Source organism: Schistocerca nitens, chromosome 2 (genome assembly GCF_023898315.1).
Source record: "Schistocerca nitens isolate TAMUIC-IGC-003100 chromosome 2, iqSchNite1.1, whole genome shotgun sequence".
NCBI lineage: Eukaryota > Metazoa > Arthropoda > Insecta > Orthoptera > Acrididae > Schistocerca > Schistocerca nitens.
This window is the reverse complement of record NC_064615.1, coordinates 747,394,538-747,411,985: the sequence shown is the minus strand read 5'-3', so window position 1 is coordinate 747,411,985 and position 17,448 is coordinate 747,394,538. Positions and strand designations below refer to the sequence as shown.

The 17,448-nt window shown below is 39.0% G+C and overlaps 1 protein-coding gene across 4 annotated transcripts in view; it reads right to left on the bottom strand.

Moving 5' to 3' along the window:
- Positions 1–8,098: 8,098 nt before the first annotated feature.
- The window catches only part of LOC126234603 (aladin-like), an 80,736-nt gene continuing 71,386 nt past the window's right edge, over positions 8,099–17,448 (bottom strand). For 3 of the 4 annotated variants that reach the window (XM_049943327.1, XM_049943323.1, XM_049943325.1), the window contains exons 9-10: positions 10,703–10,787; positions 8,100–9,559 (exon numbers count right to left, since the gene is read on the bottom strand). In XM_049943327.1, coding sequence (XP_049799284.1) covers positions 9,389–9,559; positions 10,703–10,787 — 256 coding nt within the window. In that variant the 3' untranslated portion in view covers positions 8,100–9,388. Of the gene's footprint in view, positions 9,560–10,702; positions 10,788–17,448 lie in introns of all 4 variants that reach the window. The other variant, XM_049943324.1, reaches the window with a different exon arrangement.

Genomic DNA, 17,448 nt, shown 5'->3' with positions numbered 1-17,448 from the left:
CAGAAGGATTCAATAATGTTCAAGTCCACAGACTGCGCTGGCCAGGGAAGACGCTGCAGTTCAGTTGCATTCTGCTTTTACCTCTGTTGTACTGTCCTGGCTATTTGAACGGGGGCATTATTATCCTGAAATATGGTAGCATTGTTGGGGTACAACATTTGAATCATAGGGTGCACCTGATCACCTAAAATGTTCACATAACCGCTGGCTGTAACACGGCCTGTGAGAGTAATGACAGGACCAGCAGAATACCGTGAAATGGCTGCGCCCACCATCACATTTCCACCTTCATACGTAGCCACTGGAATCAAGCAATCAGGATTGTAGGCTTCTTTTGGTGTTCTGCAGACGTAAACCCAGCCCGATATTGAAATAACGAAAACCTTGACTTGTCACACCATAGACGTGTTCCCACTGATCAGTCTTTCAGGATTTATGCTCCTTACACCATGTTTTACACTTATTAGCATTGGTTGTTGTCACTAATGGTTTCGGTATTGCAGCTCGTCCATGAATATTGACTTTATGGAGTTCTCGGCGAACAGAATCAATAGGTGCAGGGTCTCTAAGATGGTTACTGACCTCTGCAATCACTTTAGCCACCGTTAGTTTGTACTATTTTGACAATTATTGTTAGCGTACGACGATCTCTGTCATTTAGTTTCGATTTGCGCCCACTATTACGTTTACACCATGACGTCTTTCCATCTTCTGTGTAGGCTGTCATGACTCCTGAAACACTCAGTAAGTTGGCTCTTGGTTTCTGATGCTCCAGCTAATAAGGCCGCCATAATCCACCCTCTTTGGAACTCTTGTTAGGTCTTTCATTGCACGTCGACCTCGGCCTCAGAAAGCAATATGAACTGTGCACTACTGGCAAACAACCTGCACTGATGCCTAGTCCGTAGTGAACACGCATGGTCCAGTACAACACGTGCCTTAGCTGTATTGTTGACTGTCAAACCCTGTTCACTTAATTTTGCCTATCCCCTGTACTTTCAGTGGGTGACTGATTAAGCCTTACAAGATTGTATAGATTCAAATGTGACTGTGACAAATACTACAGTGACAGATTCTTAAATACCCAGACCCCTCCTTGCAACAGGTTTTGCAAATTCTAGACTTTCGAGATTCCTACGAAAGTACTGCACACGGTTTTGAGGTAACACCTGCTCGTAGATAGACAAAACAAACACGCCTGACAGCCAGCTAGCAAATAGCGGGCCGGCCGACCACATTCACGGCGTTCATGTTAACTTGTGTTGCGTCCTCCGTTTTAATATGGCACTTGCTCGCTGATCTTGCCCCTTGTGTGAAGCGACTTTCTTCTTTGACAGTGACATGGAGTACAGTCTCTGTGCTTAAAGAAACGCAAGGCACCCCCTTCTGCTACTCCTTCACGCAAATCTATGTCACAAACAGTGTGTAGTGTGTTTTCAAAGCCCAACTGTGTGCAATGGCCGTTCAGGAAAGGCCACTAACTGCTTCTTTAAGTGGATTAGTTTAGTTATTGATTACTTTTAGTTCCCGCTCTTCAGTTTCATCAAAACGTGACGTTATCATATCAACTACCGTAACTGTATTCTAAATAATTTTATCGGTCTCCAACGATCAAAAGACGTAATTCTTGTCTCTGCATGTAACAATATATTAGAGTTTTATATAATTAGAAAAACAAAGCGAAAGAAAGAAAATAAAAATAACAATATAGACGGTAGTTCCGTACAACAATCTATTCAAATTGCGAGGTGAACTAATAAATCTTATGAACTGCTTGAATGTCGGCTTAACCATAGACGATCTTTCCTTTTATAATTGTTTGTTCATGTTAGTATCATAAGGTAAATGCTTAAAGCATTGACTTAATTGTGGTATATTACAAGATTAATTATTTGTGATGAACATTTAATGTTTCACTGTGTAGCTCTAATGATAAATAACAAAAGTCGTGTCGTTAGTAAAGGTACTTACATCATAATAACGAAATGTATATAAACAAATTAACGAAAAGATTGAAGAGAGGGGAAAAAAACCCATGATGCACAAGGAAAAAGGGGACCACTGCAGTTTTGTTAAAAAAAAAAAAATCTTTTCAGTTTAGTTTACGGATTATAGATGGCTGTTTCTCAAGGAGTTCCTTGCGGGGTGGGAGAGTGGCTATGTACATAAAAACAGTATTCCATTTGAGTCCATAGACGTATCATAACACTGCACTGAACAGATATTTGAATGTTGTGCAGGGGCAGTTGAATTTAGTGAAACTATACTTCTAATTGTTGTTATTTATAGGACCCCTAACTCCGACTTCAGAGAATTTCTGCTCAAGCTAGAGAGGGTTCTTGATTCACTTTATAGGAAGTATGAGAAATTAGGTGTATGTTGTCAATAATAATTTTGTATATGATTGTGCAAGAAAAACGATGTTGCTAGGCCTCCTAAATTTATATGTACTGATGCAGATATGTTTTTTCCAACTAGGGTACAGGAGAACAGCCATAGACAATATTTTTATTCATTCTTCATTACTAGATGAGCATTCTGTAGGCTAAAGTGTGAATTGCCTTCAGACCATGATGCACAAATTTTAACATTAAAGGGTTCTGTACTCAAACCAATATCATTTTTATTTGCAAAGTATGTAGGAAAGTTAATCCAACATCAATTGAGTTTTTTAAACCTTGTCAAGGAACATGAGTGGCAGGATGTTTATAGTGCCAACAACATTTTCCTTAACACAATTCTCATGCTCTTTTAGAGTTGCTTTCCATTAGAACAATCTAAACAGGATACTAGCAGTAATAGGCAGCCCAGGTGGCTGACTAATGGGATATCACGTAGAAGAAAGTGGGAATTATATCTGTTAGAAGTAGTCACAATCAAGCTACAGTAGCCCATTACAAGCAGTATTGTAAGGTGCTTAAAAATGTTATTACGAAGGCAAAGAGTATGTGGTATGCAAATAAAATAGCTAATTCACAGAATAAAATTAAAACCATATGGTCAGTTGTGAAGGAAGTGTCTGGTCAGCAGCACAAGGTCGACGATATAAAGTCAGTTCGCAGTAAAAATATTTCTGTTACTTATAAATCAGATATATGTACAGTATTTAACAATCATTTTGAGTATTTCTGGTGAATTAAATAAAACTACAGAAAATCATGTAACTTTCTTGGCAAATGCCTATCTGAGATTGGTGTCTGAAATTCTCCTCTGTGATACGGACAAGGGGGAGATTGAGTCAATAATTAAATCACTGAAGACTAAGGACTCTCATGGTTATGATGGAGTGTCTAGCAGAATATCAAAGTACTGTGCTACACATGTTAACCCTGTATTTAGCCATATTTGTAATTTTTCCTTTAGGGACGGTCAATTTCCTGAGCGATTTAAGTACTCAGTGTAAAGCTGCTTTATAAAAAGGGAGAAAGGGATAATGTATACAATTTTAGACCTAATTCTATGCCATCAGTGTTTGCAAAAGCTATTGAAAAGGCTGTGTATGTAAGGATAATTGATCATTTTATATCACACAATTTGCTATCAAATGTACAGTTCAGCTTTAGAAGTCGTTTAACAACTGAAAATGCTTTATTTACTTTCCTCTGTGAGGTACTGGATGGGCTAAGCAAACAGTTTCGAACGCTTTGCGTATTTTTTGATTTAACTAAGGCATTTGATTGTGCTGATCACAAAATATTGCTCCAGATGTTGGACCATTACAGAGTAGCTCACAATTGGTTCACCTCTTACTTTAGCAACAGGTAGCAAAAGGCCATTATTCACGAAGTTGATAACGGCTCTGATGTGGGTTCTGAGTGGGGTACTGTCGGGTGTGGTGTTCCCCAAGGATCAGTGATGGGGTAACTCCTGTTCCTTTTTTATATAAATGATATGCCCTCTAGTATTACGAGTAGTCTAAAATATTTCTGTTTGCTGATGACACTATCTTGGTAGTAAAGGATGTTGTGTGCAACAATGGCTCGGTTTCAAATGGTGCAGTACATGACTTAAGTTCATGGCTTGCAGAAAATAAACTAACACTAAATCACAGTAAGACTCAGTTTTTACAGTTTCTAACACACAATTCAACAAAACCTGATGTTTTAATTTCACAGAACACGCAATTGATTACTGAAACTGAACAGTTCAAATTTCTAGGTGTTCAGATAGACAGTAGCTGTCGTGGAAAGCACACTCAGGATCTGTTCGAAGATTTAATAATGGGTCAATCCATGCCAAGTGGTCCAGCATTGGTTGCTTGACCATCTCAGAAAAAATTTATATTTGCTAGGTGAATACCCCAATGTTAAGTAGTCACAAAAATATTTTTTAAAAAATTATTGTTTATTATTTTGAAATGGCGGCCATATTTGTTCCAGGCTGCATGCATTTTTCGTATTTGCAAGCATCTACATTTTTTACAATTACTCAGTAGCGGATTGTCCTAAGCCTTCGAGATAAAATGCATTTAGTTCAACACGCTCTGGGCTACAAATTATCATCATCATCACTTAGCTGAATGTATACTTTAATATATTTTAACAGTAGAAAGTTATCAGCCACAAATTAAAAAAACTCAATTTTTGAACTGTAGTGTTCTAAAGAAAGATTACTTTATCAGCTTCAATATTTTTTCTGCTATTACACTGTATAGTATAGTTACTTTTTATGAGTATCAATGGAGAGCAGCTTACACTTAAAAAATACACTATTTTAAAAAATGGATTTTTTTCATTTTTCCATTTTGTGGCCTGCAATATCTTTGTTGGGGGACCACATAAAAATCTGAACATTTCACAGTTAATGGACCTTTATGATATCAAACTTCAGTATATTTTCAACTTTGAGATTCAACTGGAAATTATGGAAAAAAATGACAAACACAAGTCAAAAATGCATTTTTTAACATCTGGCTGCCATTTCAAAATAACAACCAATAAATTTTTTTTAAAAAAATTTTGTGACTACTCAACATTGGGGAATTCACCCAGCAAATACAAAATTTTTCTGAGATGGTCAAGCAACCAATTTTTTTTTCTTGGACCATCTGGTATAGATTGACCATACTACCATTTTTACTATCCGAACGGTATCAGAAGTGAGCTATCGAACATGAAAATTAGTCTACTTTGCTTATTTTCATTCACTTATGTCGTATGGTATTATATTTTGGGGTAACTCTTCCCATTCTAAAAGGATATTTTTGGCTCAGAAACGGGCAGTTTGGACAATAAGTGGTGTAAGTTCACGAACCTCTTGTCGACCCCTGTCCACGAGTCTGGGTATTTTGACACTGGCCTCTGAATGTATATACTCCTTATTGTCATTTCCTGTTAACAATATTAGCTTATTCCGAAGAATAAGCAGCTTTCACTCAGTTAGTACTTGGCAGAAATCAAACCTGCATTTGGATAGGACTTCCTTAACTCTTGTGCAAAAAGGTGTGCAGTACGAGGTGTGGCTAGAAAAAAACCGGACTAGTACTGGTGAAACAATAAAACGAATGCAATAAGGCTGAAAGTCGCGTGGCCTGTCACGTGACTCTCGCTCCGCCTACTGCTCGAGTTTCATCTGCCTCCTGCACTCAGTCTGCCCGTGGCGTCTGTTTTAAGTAGTTGACGTTTTGTCTGTGCGTCGGAAAATGTTGAGTGTGCAGAAAGAACAGCGTGTTAACATCAAATTTTGTTTCAAACTAGGAAAATCTGCAAGAGCAGAGCAGATTGCTAAACGGCGATCTTGTCGAACAAGTTTACCGATTTTTTCAATGTTTGCATCAGTTTTTGCTGACAATGGTCTGCCAGTGCGAGTGTCATCACTGGTGTCTTCGCGGCCATCTTTAAATCATTTAAACCACTCAAACACTTGTGTTCGCGATAAACAATCATCGCCGTACTCTTGTTATAACATTACAAACGTTTCACTTGCAGATTTTCCTAGTTTGAAACAAAATTTGATGTTAACACGCTGTTCTTTCTGTACACTCAACATTTTCCGACGCACAGACAAAACGTCAACTACTTAAAACAGACGCCACGGGCAGACTGAGTGCAGGAGGCAGATGAAACTCGAGCAGTAGGCGGAGCGAGAGTCACGTGACAGGCCACGTGACTTTCAGCCTTATTGCATTCGTTTTATTGTTTCACCAGTACTAGTCCGGTTTTTTTCTAGACACACCTCGTATACTGCTGCATCCATTTTCAATAAGCTACCACTTGAATTAAAAAATCTCAGCAGTAATCCACGCACTTTCAAATAAAAATTGAAGAGTTTCCTCATGGGCCACTCCTATTCTGTCGAGGAGTTCCTTGAAAAATTAAGCTGATTCTTATTGTATTGCTGATTGCATTTACTTAAAGTTATGGATTGACTTTTTTCAGGTTCATGAATATTTATCTATTATTACTTCTATACTGTAATTTCATGACCTTGGAGATTTGCTCCTACAGAACTTGACTTGTAAATAAATAAAAACAACATCAGCAACAGCAACCACCACCACCACCACCACCACCACTATACTACTACTACTACTACTACTACTAATAATAATAATAATGATAATAATAATAGTAATAATAATAATAATAATAATAATAATAGCAATAACAATAATGGGAGTAGTTAATTGAATTTAAGGCCCTGAGTTAGTTATATGAAACAGAATGGAAAAGCTGTCATTTGTTTATTGTCCTCAGCATAATTAACCAGAGCTGTATCAGAGAAGTACATACACTGTTAAAGGCAATTATTAGTCTCACTTTGTTAAATAAAAATCTAGACCAATTTATACTTGAAAAATATACTGATAAGCCAAAACATTATGACCACTGCCCACCATAACGTTGGATGCACCTGGTGGCATTGCGGACACGTGATGCAGTAACGAAAGTATATAAATGGAGCAGACACAGATGGGGGATCACCCTAGTAAAGATATGGGCTGCAATTGAAAAAGGAAAAATTTTTTGTTGACAGTTTAAACTCTTTTATCATCGGCCTCATCATTCAAGTGTGTTAGTAAGGGTTTGCAGCATGACTGGCTCACAGATAACCTGAAGTATGTTACAGATATAACACACACCAATGCCACCCAACCAGCATATTCCACCCACATCAGACCCACAACCATTAGCTGGTCTGTGAGAAAAGCAAAACTAATATAACCTCAAATGGCAGCTGAGAATTGTCATAAAATCATTGTCCAATAGTAATTTGTAATTGTAAGTGATCTGGAAACAGGCAAAACAAAATCTATAATAGAACTTCACTCTCATCCTAACCAATGAACTAAACAAGGACTCCACCTCAGTCATGACCTTCCTTGGCGATGAAAGCATAAACGTGAAAACCAGTTGTTTATTCACAACTCCAATGCCTATCAACAAGGTGAGAAATCTAACACACACACACATTTCTTCAGCAGTTGCAGGGCATTGCAGCAGTGGAAATTGTTATGTTTACCGCCTTCTTGCTGTTGGTCTTAAAATACAATACATATTTTACTGCTCCCTGACCACAGGGTCCTCCTAAAAGCAATAAAATAAGGTCATTACCACCGAAGAAATCTGCCAATGAATGTTCAGGCTACTGAACTATTTGTGTTCTTTCATCACTATCCTGGGCTTTAAAATACAAAGATCGACTTGCTGAAAAGTTACTCATGAATAACTTACTGTGTGAGCACTAGTCTCTTGTTAAAGTTCATCCACGATCACTATACTGATAGTGATGGAAACCCAGAAACTAGCTAAAATAATACAAGAGGTGAGTATTATACACTTCAGCAAAGCTTTTCACTCAACCAGCTTTGACATTTTGCTTTCCATACCCAAAAGCCTAAACTTTCCTAGATGCTCTACAGTGCTGCATGTACATTACATCTCATCAACTGCATGTAATGCTCAGAACAACTATTTTGTGGTACAGACAGAATGAAACTAGCAAAGGCTACATCTTCTTGACTAGGCTACAGTTTGATACATGCATGCGACTTGCACATACTTATATGCTGTTTTGTTTAATGAAGACATGGTAGCAGCAGTCTGAAGAGGACATGTTGTTTTAGAGACTACAAAATTCAGTATAATAAAAATGATTTCAAGAATATATTTACAACAAAATATTGGTCTTCTCTCGTGATACAAAATGACACTGAACTTGATTGTTTCCTTTAAGAACATCTGATAAAAGTTACATTCAATTTGGCATTTCACAATTGATATTTTACATGAAAGAGGAAGTTTGCAAAGACTTTTGCATGAGCATAGCTTAACCAGAAACCAATTTTTCTTTCACATCAGTAGTGAATAGATGTCACAATATTGTTTCTTTGTGCTTCATATGGAAAAAAAGTTCTACATGGAAATTCATTTTCATGAAGCACAAAATAGTTGTGACTGAAGTCTACTCTGATTTTGCTGTTTTTAAAATTGTTTAGTCAACTGACCAAATAACCCTGCTCTACATTACAGGATGAATACAGAGCCAACCAAAGTAACTGTGTATAAAGTAACCAAAGTACATTGTCTGGTGAATAAACATTTTTAAAAAGTCATCATTTGGATTGTAATACAACTCTACTATAAATGTAGCACAACTGCCAACAGTATTACATTTCTTTACAAATTATGGTAAAATTTTATACTCCTTAAATTGTTCAAATACAATCATTAGTTAATGGTTGTAATCCAAGAAAGGATTATTAATTTTGTAGATTTATACAATGTTCATGCTTAAGTAGGTACAAAAATCATTTATGTTGGCCTAATATTTCTTTCAACAGTAAAACTCAAGTTTTTTTCAATTACCTTTAAGAAATTCACTATCCTCTGAAACCTACTTTAATAGCAATCTATTTCTTTTTCCAACGTGGTCACAAAGCAAACACAGTGAGCTATGATCTCTCACTAGTAATCCTCTAGTGTCCCAAGCTCTTCCAACCTGTAATTTAATAAAATTTATTTCCACACTCTGAGAATTTTTCATTACAGTGAAATACTTTGGATGAGTGGGGATTCTTTCTGTTCCATTTGTAATATTTCTTTTATTTATGAATGGTATATCAAAGTAACTTGAGATACCCACAAATTAAAATATGAATTCTGTACAATTTTTCAGACTTTCTGTTATCTGAAAGAAGTCAATTCTCCAATACTGGCTTGATAAACTGGCTCTCTCTGTTACAAGAAATTAAGCAGTAATGTACAAAACTGAAATAATGTGCAAGAGTGGTGTAGAAGTACAAGTAAAACAATTACATATCTATGCCAAATTGTCCAAGCACAGGTTTTGGAAAACTTGCATTGGTCAACAAATTTCACTGCGCACCACCTCCAACAAAGGTGTAAATAAATAACTTCCCAGTTTATTAACTGATTTAAAATCTCAATCAAAAAGAGGCAAATGAAGCATTACGGAATGTTGAAAGGTTGTGAATTGTTGGAGTATGGAACGATGTAGAATCAAGATGTCCTGAAAAATGTGTTACATTCATTGCATCCTTGGTTCCTGCACTTGAGTTGATAAATGGGAAGTATTGAATTCGTCCTGTTGACCATGCCTGTGAAACAAAACCACATTATTAATTGTTGCTTAAAATTGATGATAATGGAACAATTTAAAAACTTTGTCATTAAACATGCTTCAAATACGCATGTAATTGTAATAACCAGATAAATTTTATGAATCTTAGAAGAGAGTCGCACAGAGCCACATTTCTATAGGTGTATGGATGTGAGGAGGTTATAATGCCAAGACTTAATAATTTGCTAGAAAATATTTTCTGAAGAGCAAATCACTATATACATCAGAAGTCAATGAATATCTTACACCTGATAAGCACGGCAAAATAAATGTAGCCGTTACTAAAGACATACATCACATGTTTAATTCTTCAATGCAAAACCCTTTTATTTGCTATACTTTGTGAAAAGTGTGTCTTAATTACAACAATGGATTGGTAAAAAGAGAATTAACTCTTTATTCAGAATTGATTGTTTTACACATTTGAAAATATAAGGAGTGTTCAAATGAAAAGGTACGAAATGTTGTAACAACCAAACTGGTTGAAATTTGCATATGCCTCATTGGAATAATGTAGTGACATCCAGAGACATGAATGTAGTGTCATCACCTCCCCCTAAAAAGTTCAAAGCTGTACCACCAGCAGGCAAGGTGATATTCACAAACTTTTTCGACATCCAAGGTCCGATACTCGTCAATTTCCTCAAGGACAGAAAAACCATTAACAGTGACATATACTGTGACATATTCTGTAGCCTACAAAAGTCCATCAAAGGCAAAGGGCCTGGACTGTCTTCCAACTTCCATGCATCCCAAAGGTAAGTGCTTCAACTTGGATGAAGATGAACTGAAGGATACAGTGGAGGACTGGCTCCTGTAACGGCCACAATGACTCTAGGAACTGGGAATCTTTTGACTTGTGAAACAGTGGGATACTTGTGTTCAGGCCTCTGGTCATTACTTTTGAATGAAGACTTCAATTATACCTATAGTCGTGTTCTGTACCTTTTACTTCCAACACCTCTCATATGAAGGGTGTATTTTGCATTACCACCATGTGAGGAGATACTGAGCATCAATCTGAAGGTTGAGGGGAGGCAGATTTCATTACACATCAGAATCTGTAACAACATGACTATATATCTAAGTTAACTTCAAATGAAATGGTGCAAGTACTTACAATTGTCAGTAAAGCACCTTCCTCATAGTTGTTTTGGAAACATATAGCATTTGGCATTTCATCAGAAATTCCACTGATGAAGCAACTGAAAAGAGAGAAAATTATTTCAAGGTTTCAGTGACATATTTTTGAAGGATCTGGATAAAAAGTAACACAACAGTAAGTGTTAAGCATTTTTTCCTGATGCACAAATAGTTTACTGTAAAAGAATAACAACCATCATCATTTCATACATGATAAAATTTTATAAAAAGGAAGAAAAATATCTATGAAGATACTTTCCTTTGATATGTGCAACACAATGAAACTGATATCAGCAATAAAAATTATTTCTAAAAGTAGAATTAACTGTAAACTGCATACCTTTTCATCTAAGATCATGCACATCTGTCAACAATGATTTTTCTTTTTTTTTCCAATTTGAATCTGTTTTGTCTTTTTTATACCTTCATTAAGTATCCATCTCCTAATATATGTTATCTGACAATTCAATAAATCTATTCTGTTCCCCCCTCCCCCAAAGTAGTATGGAATGTACCTCACATTACGTTGAATAAAATATATGCCATACATGCACTAAACAGTATGTAGTGTTTCAAAAAGAGCCGTGAAACCCTAAGTGGTTATTTCCACTGTGCACTATCAGGTAGGTTATTAATGTTAGTTGCAGTTGTAGCTGTTTTCATGTTTTACCTAATAAAAGTGTATTTGTTTTGTTTTGTTTCTTGTGACAACTATGGGGGTGGCAAGATATTCCGAAGGTGTGCTGCTATCATGACCCTGCCAGTGACAGTCCTTTTGAAATCCAGCTGATGGGAGGATGCCTTGGAAGATTTGCCGACATTTTTATTACATTGTTAAAATGTTGAAATAAATGATGTTGCAACCACTTTGTAGAGAAGTTCAGACTGTTAATATAAAAATGTGTGTGTTTCATTCAGTCTGTGTCACTTTATACTGTTAATGAAGTAAAGCACTTCAAATGATTTCTGAAGAGTATTATGAAGTTATCAGGACCTAAACTGGAAAGTTCAGCAATTTGAAAATGGATATTCAGTAGAGGTTAACTTTTCTAATTCACTGGAAGTTAATTCAATATAGAAGATAATTCGAGATTCAGAAAAGTAGAATGTATGTCATCAATATAAAAATGGGATACAGTGATTGATACACATACAGTGTGTTAACTGTAAGACGGCAGAGTTGTGAGGGGAGTGCGGGGAGAGGAGGAAGCAAGCATTGGCTGGCAAGGGAAGGGGAGAGGAGCCGTTGGGGAAGGGGGGAGACAAGGCACGCCTACCAGTTGCAGTGCTGGCACTACAAATTGCACGCCATGCTTACACGAAAGCAGATGAAAGGCTTAGAAGTAAAACTCGCTTTGAATGTTGATCGTAAACAAAACTGAAATCGTCGTGTACATTAAAATCTATATATATAAAAGTGAATGTATGTATGTTTGTCTACTATGCGCTCACAAACCATTCATCCGATTGCAATGAAACTACTGGTTTCCTTCTAACCGTAGGCCTACCGGTAGGGGTTGTTGGCGACTCCCGAGATGGGCCAGCAACTGCCTCTTCACTCATTTTGATAATGTTTAGCACAACTGCACAATAAAAACATGCAGAAAAGTACAGCGCAAAACAAGAACGAAGCAGACGACAATGGCTACCTTGTACAACACAGTCAGCTACGTAATGTTGGCAGCCTACCGAAGCCTCCCGACGTTTACCGACTTCTACCGATTCAGGACTGGGGAGAGGTCTGCCATCTAAAAGTTTACACACTGTAGTAATATCATCTCTGACTAGAAAGAGTATATTTGAAAATGAAGGTGATGAGTTTTTAACTGTAATGTGGAATCATACACTATGCTTAAACTGTGAATTATATGGTGAAACAATTAAGAAGATTGAAATAACTCGTGACACTGCAATTTCACGAGTCTGTTCACAATGTGTCCTCTTGCAATTACATTATGAATCAGTATTTCTGGGAAGTGTTAACTCAATATTACAAATAACAGACTTCATTGATATATCTAAAAACAAAGATGATGTGACTTACCAAACGAAAGCGCTGCCAGGTTGATACACACACAAACAAACACAAACATACACACAAAATTCAAGCTTTTGCAACCAACAGTTGCTTCATCAGGAAAGAGGGAAGGAGAGGGAAAGATGAAAGGATGTGGGTTTTAACGGAGAGGGTAAGGAGTCATTCCAATCCCGGGAGCGGAAAGACTTACCTTAGGGGGAAAAAAGGACAGGTATACACTCGCGCGTGCGCGCGCACGCACGCACGCACGCACGCACGCACACACACACACGCACACACACACACACACACACACACACACACACACACACACACACACACACATTTGTAAAGGCAAAGAGTTTGGGCAGAGATGTCAGTTGAGGCGGAAGTACAGAGGCAAAGATGTTGTTGAAAGACAGGTGAGGTATGAGTGGCAGAAACTTGAAATTAGAGGAGGTTGAGGCCTGGTGGATAACGAGAAGAGAGGATATACTGAAGGGCAAGTTCCCATCTCCGGAGTTCTGGCAGGTTGGTGTTAGTGGGAAGTATCCAGATAACCCGGACGGTGTAACACTGTGCCAAGATGTGCTGGCCGTGCACCAAGGCATGTTTAGCCACAGGGTGATCCTCATTACCAACAAATACTGTCTGCCTGTGTCCATTCATGCGAATGGACAGTTTGTTGCTGGTCATTCCCACATAGAAAGCTTCACAGTGTAGGCAGGTCAGTTGGTAAATCACGTGGGTGCTTTCACACGTGGCTCTGCCTTTGATCATGTACACCTTCTGGGTTACAGGACTGGAGTAGGTGGTGGTGGGAGGGTGCATGGGACCGGTTTTACACCGGGGGCGGTTACAAGGGTAGGAGCCAGAGGGTAGGTAAGGTGGTTTGGGGATTTCATAGGGATGAACTAAGAGGTTACGAAGGTTAGGTGGACGGCGGAAAGACACTCTTGGTGGAGTGGGGAGGATTTCATGAAGGATGGATCTCATTTCAGGGCTTTGCCACGAAGAAAAATGATCCAACTCCCCAAGACACTTTCCAAATTGAACTCTGCCTGGAACAGTTCCTTCCTCCGTCACAGTGGGACCCATCTCCTCTTCCTCAAAATCACCCTCTCCAAACCTTCCAGGAATTTCTGACTTCCAGCCTTGCCTCTCAATCCTCCTTAAAAAACCTTAATCCTACTCCCAACATCACTACTGCTGAAGCCCAGGCTATCCGTGATCTGAAGGCTGACTGATCCATCATCATTCTTCAGGCGGACAAGGGTTCCACGACCGTGGTACTTGATCATCGGGAGTATGTGGCTGAGGGACTGTGTCAGCTTTCAGACAACACGACATACAAAGTTTGCCAAGGTAATCCCATTCCTGATGTCCAGGCAGAGCTTCAAGGAATCCTCAGAACCTTAGGCCCCCTACAAAACCTTTCACCTGACGCCATCAACCTCCTGACCCCACCAACACCCCGCACCCCTACCTTCTACCTAAAATTCACAAACCCAATCATCCTGGCCGCCACATTGTAGCTGGTTACCAAGCCCCTACAGAATGTATCTCTGCCTACATAGATCAACACCTTCAACCCATTACATGCAGCCTCACATCCTTCATCAAATACACCAACCACTTTCTCGAACGCCTGGAATCCTTACCCAATCTGTTACCCCCGGAAACCATCCTTGTAACCATTGATGCCACTTCCTTATACACAAATATTCCGCACGTCCAGGGCCTTGCTGCGATGGGGCACTTCCTTTCACGCCGATCACCTGCCACCCTACCTAAAACCTCTTTCCTTATTACCTTAGCCAGCTTCATCCTGACCCACAACTTCTTCACTTTCGAAGGCCAGACATACCAACAATTAAAGGGAACAGCCATGGGTACCAGGATGGCCCCCTCGTACGCCAACCTATTCATGGGTCGCTTAGAGGAAGCCTTCTTGGTTACCCAGGCCTGCCAACCCAAAGTTTGGTACAGATTTATTGATGACATCTTTATGATCTGGACTCACAGTGAAGAAGAACTCCAGAATTTCCTCTCCAACCTCAACTCCTTTGGTTCCATCAGATTCACCTGGTCCTACTCCAAATCCCATGCCACTTTCCTTGACGATGACTCCATCTGTCCAATGACCAGCTTCACACGTCCGCCCACATCAAACCCACCAACAAGCAACAGTACCTCCATTATGACAGCTGCCACCCATTCCACATCAAACGGTCCCTTCCCTACAGCCTAGGTCTTCGTGGCTCTCCAGCATGGATACGACTTCCTCAAATCCTGCCCTGAAATGAGATCCATCCTTCATGAAATCCTCCCCACTCCACCAAGAGTGTCCTTCTGCTGTCCACCTAACCTCCGTAACCTCTTAGTTCATCCCTATGAAATCCCCAAACCACCTTACCTACCCTCTGGCTCCTACCCTTGTAACCGCCCCTGGTGTAAAACCGGTCCCATGCACCCTCCCACCACCACCTACTCCAGTCCTGTAACCCAGAAGGTGTACACGATCAAAGGCAGAGCCACGTGTGAAAGCACCCACGTGATTTACCAACTGACCTGCCTACACTGTGAAGCTTTCTATGTGGGAATGACCAGCAACAAACTGTCCATTCGCATGAATGGACACAGGCAGACAGTATTTGTTGGTAATGAGGATCACCCTGTGGCTAAACATGCCTTGGTGCACGGCCAGCACATCTTGGCACAGTGTTACACCGTCCAGGTTATCTGGATACTTCCCACTAACACCAACCTGTCAGAACTCCGGAGATGGGAACTTGCCATTCAGTATATCCTCTCTTCTCGTTCCGCCAGGCCTCAATCTCCGCTAATTTGAATTTGCTGCCGCTCATTCCTCACCTGTCTTTCAACAACATCTTTGCCTCTGTACTTCCGCCTCCACTGACATCTCTGCCCAAACTCTTTGCCTTTACAAATGTCTGCTTGTGTGTGTGTGTGTGTGTGTGTGTGCCTACCTGTCCTTTTTTCCCCCTAAGGTAAGTCTTTCCGCTCCCGTGGTTGGAATGACTCCTTACCCTCTCCCTTAAAACCCACATCCTTTCGTCTTTCCCTCTCCTTCCCTCTTTCCTGATGAAGCAACCGTTGATTGCAAAAGCTTGAATTTTGTGTGTCTATCAACCTGGCAGTGCTTTCGTTTGGTAAGTCACATCATCTTTGTTTTTAGATATATTTTTCCCAAGTGGAATGTTTCCTTCTATTATATTCATAGACTTCATTGATAGCTATGTAATCTCGAAAGACTTTTCAGTAATTACTAGGTACACTGTGTGAAGTGGTCATTTTAATCAATGCAATTACATTACGTATGGATGAACTTCTATGAGTATTAATATCTCTGACTATGGTTCATATTTAAGTTGTGACTGAAGATAAGCAGAACTGTATTACAGGAACACTCACATTAATTGAAGACATTTATTTTAAATTCAGAAGATGAATCGTCCACTTATGATAATCTAGAGCCACATGAAATAAACAGTTATTGATACCAGAGAGAACATTTAATGATTAATATAATAGTGAAGGCATTTTGTTTTCCAGAAACTGCAGCTTTTGGGACTATACTGGTTTTATGTGACCCACATTAAGAAGACTCCAGGTTTTTTAAATTTTAGATAAAAGGCTTTGCATGACGGAATTGAAGCCACTATTTTAAGAAGCTGTATCATAGTGAAGACTACATTTTTTGTGTGTCAGTCCTGTTTCCGAGTTGCAGAGACACATACTTCTATGGCTGGTGGCCCATAGTGATATCAAGAAGTAACAAATTCGAACAATTCCTTATCCATTTCGAACATAATTTTTGTGGAAGATTTACGGTTGCCTTCTCTAAACGAAGAAATGAGGACGAGTCAGACATCTCAAAACTCATGTCTACAGCTGGCACATTACATGTTAGTTGATCACAGAACTTGATTGCAGGTGCATTTCTAATACCAAGTACTGGCACATCTAATGAACTGTATAAACGTAAATAAACCTTTTAAAAACACTGTCATTATTATCTGAGGATTCAGCACTATAGTGTTTCATCCTGTGCATACAAAAGCGTTTCGTATAATATATCCAGCACATCTCACTAAAGCAGAAATATTTTGCTTCCTTTTACTTAATAAATATTTTGATCCTCTAACTGTTGTAGTCTTATACTTCGTAATAGCTTTAGCTAACGAACACCTTCCCTATAGTTAATAAGCGTAATAGGTAGATAGGCAGGCAGGCAGATTGGTCGGGGGAAGGGGGGAGGAGGGAGGGAGGGAAGGAGGGAGGGAGGGAGAGTTATTTCCTGCTACATTTGATAACTATACCCTTTCTACTCTTACTCAACTTCATGACTGCTCCCATGTTGTCAAAAGTTTCAGTGGAAAGCCCTTACACATCCTCCATACAGTCCCAATCTCTCCCCATATAATTTCTAGCCCTGAAGAGAGAGATCACGGGTGTCAATTTGCTTCGGATGAAGAGATGCATTTCTGGGTACAATCAGGGTTCTGTAGGCAACCACAAACATTTTTCCATGAAGGCATTGACCATCTTGTCTCACAGTGGCATAAATGCATTAACAGTTATAGTGATTACTTTTGAAATATTAGTTACTTTGTTTTCAATTGTCTCACTGACTGACTCTTATACAAGGAAACAAGATTAAATGCTATTTTCGTTATGGTCCC